This window comes from Thermoascus crustaceus (genome assembly GCF_041956765.1).
Source record: "Thermoascus crustaceus strain CBS 181.67 unplaced genomic scaffold VTN00scaffold_9, whole genome shotgun sequence".
Classification (NCBI taxonomy): domain Eukaryota; kingdom Fungi; phylum Ascomycota; class Eurotiomycetes; order Eurotiales; family Thermoascaceae; genus Thermoascus; species Thermoascus crustaceus.
Window position 1 is genome coordinate 932882 of NW_027192535.1, and position 5484 is coordinate 938365.

At 47.0% G+C, this 5484-nt stretch overlaps 4 protein-coding genes across 4 annotated transcripts; 1 reads left to right on the forward strand and 3 right to left on the reverse strand.

Moving 5' to 3' along the window:
- Positions 1-44: 44 nt before the first annotated feature.
- VTN00DRAFT_10313 (uncharacterized protein) lies at positions 45-410 on the forward strand (the record flags this gene model as incomplete). Its single annotated transcript, XM_069426956.1, has 1 exon — positions 45-410. The coding sequence occupies one exon, from the start codon at positions 45-47 to the stop codon at positions 408-410; it is 366 nt and encodes a 121-aa protein (XP_069284075.1).
- Positions 411-771: 361 nt separating this feature from the next.
- VTN00DRAFT_10314 (uncharacterized protein) lies at positions 772-2817 on the reverse strand (the record flags this gene model as incomplete). Its single annotated transcript, XM_069426957.1, has 3 exons — positions 772-1476; positions 1555-1846; positions 2003-2817. The coding sequence occupies 3 exons, from the start codon at positions 2815-2817 to the stop codon at positions 772-774; spliced, it is 1812 nt and encodes a 603-aa protein (XP_069284076.1).
- Positions 2818-3408: 591 nt separating this feature from the next.
- VTN00DRAFT_10315 (uncharacterized protein) lies at positions 3409-3867 on the reverse strand (the record flags this gene model as incomplete). The annotated part of the gene is made up of 1 exon (XM_069426958.1): positions 3409-3867. The coding sequence occupies one exon, from the start codon at positions 3865-3867 to the stop codon at positions 3409-3411; it is 459 nt and encodes a 152-aa protein (XP_069284077.1).
- A 986-nt stretch (positions 3868-4853) lies between these two features.
- VTN00DRAFT_10316 (uncharacterized protein) lies at positions 4854-5168 on the reverse strand (the record flags this gene model as incomplete). Its single annotated transcript, XM_069426959.1, has 2 exons — positions 4854-5090; positions 5145-5168. The coding sequence occupies 2 exons, from the start codon at positions 5166-5168 to the stop codon at positions 4854-4856; spliced, it is 261 nt and encodes an 86-aa protein (XP_069284078.1).
- Between the last annotated feature and the right edge of the window lie 316 nt (positions 5169-5484).

The following is a 5484-nucleotide window of genomic DNA, read 5'->3' on the forward strand; positions in this document are numbered from 1 at the left end:
CACATGCTGACCGGGAAGCAGCTTGTCAGGAGCTCAATGCTGCAATGGCTCGTTTGGCGCGGGTAGAGAAGCAGACTGATCTGCTGGAACAGCAAGGTGTTCTAATGTTGACAAAGAAGGCTCAGTCCGTGGAGGATCTTGAAGAATTAGAGCATTCAGAGACTGTATCTGAGGATGTTGATCCTGTTGAGGCTGAACGTCCTTCTAAATGGACATGTCAAGAGGGTCTGAGTGCAGGCCCCTCCTCCTCCGGTGGGGCCCTGGGTGAGCCTGCTTCTCCTGCTGGGACTGGGTCCCCTGTGGACTATTCTCGCGTGCCATTCTGGGAATCCTCCCTTGACGCCTTGTTCGCTGAAGGCGTAGATCCTCTGGCTTCGGGCGATCTGGGTTTCAAAGGTGGAATTCCTTGAGGAGTTTCTTGCACCCACTGCAGTTTTCTATGGATTGCCAAGAATTCTCAAAGTCATCATAACCCTTCCATTTCAAAAGGTACATGAACTGCCCATTAATTATGCCACTGTCTAACACTTTTTCTACCTCATAGTCTTGATCATCATCTGGATTCTCTGGTAGAATCTCTTCAGTCTCGGTGATCAGTTGGGCGTTCTCTGGCGCTGGTTCCAATAATGATATATGAAAAACTGGGTGTATCCGCATAGTATCTGGCAATTTGAGGCAGAAATTGACCTCTCCTTTCTTTTCTTCAATTTCAAATGGGCCAATCTTCTTAAAATCCAATTTGTTATTTGGCCTTTTTGTCTTCACATTTTTTCAAAGGAGATACACTTTATCTCCTGCCTTCAAGTCTGGTCCCTTCTTATGGTGTTGGTTGTAGTACTTGGCAGTTCGGTATGCAATAAACTGAATATCTAGATTCAATTGTTGGTGAAGCTCTCTTAGCTGGTCAGCTCGGAGGATTCCCTTCTGGGCTAGGACCCCATCTGGTTTGGGTTCTTGGTAGGCCGTTGGTTCGAATCCATAGTTGGCATAGAATGGAGATTCTTGAGTAGTCTCGTTCTTTGCGCTGTTATATGCGAACTGGGCCATAGGTAGAAGTTCCACCCAGTTGTCTTGTTGGTAGTTGATATAGCAGCGCAGGTACTGTTCCAAGGTTTGATTCATCCATTCTGTTTGCCCATCAGTCTGGGGGTGAGCTGTTGTGGAGAGCTTATGCTTGGAGCCAAGTTGGCGGGTCAAGATTTGCCAGAATCCTGAGGTAAAGAGCTTGTCTCTATCGGACACAAATTCTTCTGGCATTCCATGGTTCCCAAAAATGATCTGTAGGAAGGTGTATGCCAGTTCTTCTGCATTAGATGACTTTTTGTATGGTAGAAAGTAGGCATACTTGGTGAGCCTATCCACAATGACCAAGATAGAGTCATATATTATCCCTGTCAGGGGCTCCTTGGACGCAGGTAGATCTGTAATGAAGTCCAGTGATATGGATTGCCAGGGCCTCCCTGGTACATCCAGGTTCTGTAGGAGTCCATATGGTGCATGTTATGCTGCTTTGCTCCTGATGCAAAGATCGCATTGCGATACTATGCATTGCACCATCCTTCTTAATCCTGGGAAGTAGAAGTTCCGGGTAATCCTTTCAATGGTTTTCTCTATCCCCTGGTGTCCATGAGCCGGGGCTTCGTGGATGTCTCTGATCAGGTCCTCCCTCAACTTGGTTGGAACGTAGACCAGTCCCTTGAATAGGATGATATCTCCCTCTCCCCTGGTTATGTTGGGATCATTCTTGATTTCCTCAAGCTCTTCTGCCATTGAATCCTTCTGGTATGCTTCCTTAATCTTTTCTGCCCATGTACCGGGTCCCAGTCTTAGAGCAGGTGCAGCTTGCCTGTCTACTGTGAGAGTTCCATCAGTCTCCTGCCGGAAAACCGCGGGTTGTGGAGAAGGTTCCCCCTCTTGGTAGTCTGGTCTTCGACTGAGCACATCTGCTCGGGCATTTTCCGATCCTCTTCAGTAGGTAATCTTGATATCATAGGGGGCCAACTCTTCTGCCCATCTGACCTGCCTTCGGGTCAACTCCTTGGAGGTGGTGAAGTATGCCAGGTTCTTATGGTCGCAATAGATCATAACCTGGTGCTTCGCTCCCTCTAGGTAGTGCCGCCATTCTCTTACTGCTGCCATGATGGCCAGAAGTTCCTTGTCATGAATGTCATAGTTCAATTCTGGTGGGGTCATCTTTCGCGAGTAGAAGGCAATTGGATGCAGTCGTCCCTGCTCATCAGGTTGATTGATGCATGCTCCTATTGCGAAATCCAAGGCATCTGTTTCAATGAAGATAGGTTTCTCTGGGTCAAAAATTCCTAAGACCAGTGCTTCACAAAACTTCTGCTTAAGGAGATCAAATGCCTTCTGCTGCTCTTCTTTCCATTCAAATTTCTGGTCCTTTCGGGTGAGCTTTGTCAAGGGTTCCACAATCTTGGAGTAGTTCCATATGAACTTCCAATAGAAGTTGGCGAATCCAAGAAAAGCTTGTGTCTCCTTGACTGTTGTTGGCTTGGGCCATCCTTGTATGGCTGTGACCTTTCCTTTATTCATTTCAACATGTCCCGGGGAGATCATGAAGCCAAGAAACTCTGTTCTCTGGGTATGCCATTCACATTTTTCTGGTGCCACTGAGAGTTTTTTCTCTTTCAGGGCTTCTAACACCTTCCGCACATGTTGTCTGTGTTCTTCTAAGGTTTCTGAGTAGATAAGGATGTTGTCCAAATAGGCCATGCAAAAGACATCCAGGTATTTCTGTAGGGTATTGTTGACCAAACTCTGAAAGGTTGCAGGCGCATTGGTAAGACCAAATGGCATGACTGTATATTCAAAATGTCCTAGTCAGGTCCTGAAGGCGGTTTTCCATTCTTCCCCTTCCTTCATGCGCACCAGGTAATACCCTTCTCTAAGATCCAACTTGGTGAAGAACTTCACCTTCCGCAATCTATCCTGCAACTCTGAGATGAGTGGTAAGGGGTAGCAGTTCTTGACAGTGATGTCATTGAGTTGGCAATAGTCCACACAAAGTTGGAGTTTCCCATTCTTCTTTGGGACAAACAAAATTGGGTATCCAGCCGGTGATGTGGAATGCCGGATATATCCTCATTCCAGGTTCTTTTCAACATACTCTCAGAGCGCCTCATGCGCCTTCTCTGAGAGTGGGTAAATAGGTTTGAACACTGGTTGCGTTCCAGGCTTCAAGGGTATCTCATAATCCCAAGGCTGGTGTTCTGGCAGCTGTCCTCTGCCCCATTCCTTAAAGACTTCTTCAAAGTCCCAGTATTCCTTTGGGACTGCTTCCATTCCGGTCAAAGGCGGTTGGTCCTTTCTCTGTTCCATGGATCCAATTGTCATTTTTGGTATTAGGGTGAGATACAAGACTCCCACTTGTTCTCCCCTTTTCCACATTCACATCATTGCGTTCTGAGAGATCTCTTTGATCTCCACTGGCAGTTCTTCTTCCTCAGGATGCCCTTCGGGCCTTATACCTCTGTTGGATCCTTTCACCAATTGCACTTTTCCTGTTACCCAGTCTATCTGTGGGTTGTGCATCTTCAACCACAGTATCCCTAGGATTATATCATGTCCTGGCATCCGTGTGATATCAAGGTTGATCTTTTCCTTGTGCTGTCCTATCTCCAGGGAGGACTGGTCGGTCTCCATCCGCACCCATCCTCCTCCATAGCTGCTGGCAGATCCATTGACTGTAGATAACTGATACAGCTCCTTCTTCCCTGTGAAGGGGATCCCATTCCTGGTGACAAATGTGTTACTGACAAAATTCCCCATGGCTCCACTGTCGATCATGGCCCTTGCTTTCTTCCCATTGATCTTGACAGTGATCACCAATTGTTTCACTAAGTCCATTCTGTTGAGTGTTGTTCCGTTTCGCGCGCTTGTAGCCAGGTTCAGGGACCTAGACCAAGACTCCTGCAAGGGTCCCATACTAGCAGGGTCCTCTAGTTTTTTGATTTCTTGGGGTCCTTTGGAAACCAACCTGTCGCGTTCTTGGAGGCATAATGATTGGAGCAGTTGTTATCATAGCAGGCCGTCCATGGTAATTTAGCATGCTTGTTCCTTTCTGTGACCGATATCTGTTTCTGGTTGTCTTGTTTTCTGTCCGGGCATTTCCAACCCATATGGTCATTCTTTCCGCAGTGGATACACAGTTTCTGCTCATAGCATTTTTTCTGTTCATTTGTCCAGTTGGGGTTGGGCCCTCTGACTTGTTTGTTTGTTGTTCCCTGGGTGCTCCGTTCTCTTCTAGTCGCGTTGTCTAGTTCCATAGCATCGCCTCCATTTCCTGTGTGTCGAGGGGCTTGTTGAAAAGGATTGAATTGTTGTTGCTCAGTCCGTCATTCAAAGAGTCAGTTGTCAATTCAGGTTGCCATGAGTATCAGGTTATTGAGGTCAGTTGATTCCTCTGCTGCAAGGAGCCCATTCTTGACCTCCTCTTTCAGTCCTCAATAGTAGTGTTCCATGAGCACTCATTCTGACCAGTCCCCAAGGAAGGTTGCTGCCTGTTGGAACTCTGTGGTATAGTTGGTGACCGATGTTTTCTGCTGGATGGACATGATAGTCCTGGTGGCCTTTTTTACCTCATCCAAATCCCCGAAGTTTTGTTTGATGCAAGTCAGGAAAGCATTGAAGCTGTTGAAGGTCTCGGTGGTTTCAGCTCATTGTTGTTCTGGTAACCTTTCCAGGCAATCCTTCAGGTAGGGGTCAAACCACTGGGCTGCAGTGCTTCATAGGTAGGTTGCTGCAAACATGACCTTTCTTTCTTCATTTGGGAATTCATGGGGGTTGAAGAAAAAATAGAGCTCCAGCTGGGAGATGAATGTCTGCAACTTTTTTCAGTCGCCATAGTAGAGGTCGGGTTTCGCAATCTTGGTCTTGGAGTTGACATCAGGGTCAGTAGGGTCCTGGGCTGCAAGGTTTGATGTATGGTTGGTGCTTGCCCCAGCCTGCTGTCCCAGTAGGTGAATCTGTTCATGGAGTTGGTTGTTCCCATTGATCTGGTTTTGAAGCTCGTCCTGCAGCTGGTTAACCTGCTCCCTAAGGGTGGTATTCTCACTAGTCCGTTCTTGCAGCTGGTTCTCCAATCAATTGACTTGATTCTGTAATTCTCTAAGAACTTGAACAACTTCCTGGGGGGTGATGTTTTCCATTTTCGCTTCTTTCCCTGCTTGCCTTCTGCAAGAAAGGTGGTCAAAGTGTAACGACGGGCCTAGGACTTCTTAGGCAGAGGGCCGTTGGGTTTATCTTGAAGGACAGAAGACAAGGGAAAAGATAGATAATAGTTGTTACTAGCAATGCTAACTCTAGGATTGCTATTTGAGTTGACCACAGGGTCCTAATCCCCATGGTTAAGGAGTGTCTTATATACATCTTAAGTTCTGCCCGGAAATACCTATCCGGTGGATCATGGCTATGGATGGATCAAGGGTCATGTTGGATCAAGAGGTCGGATGGATCAAGGGCCCC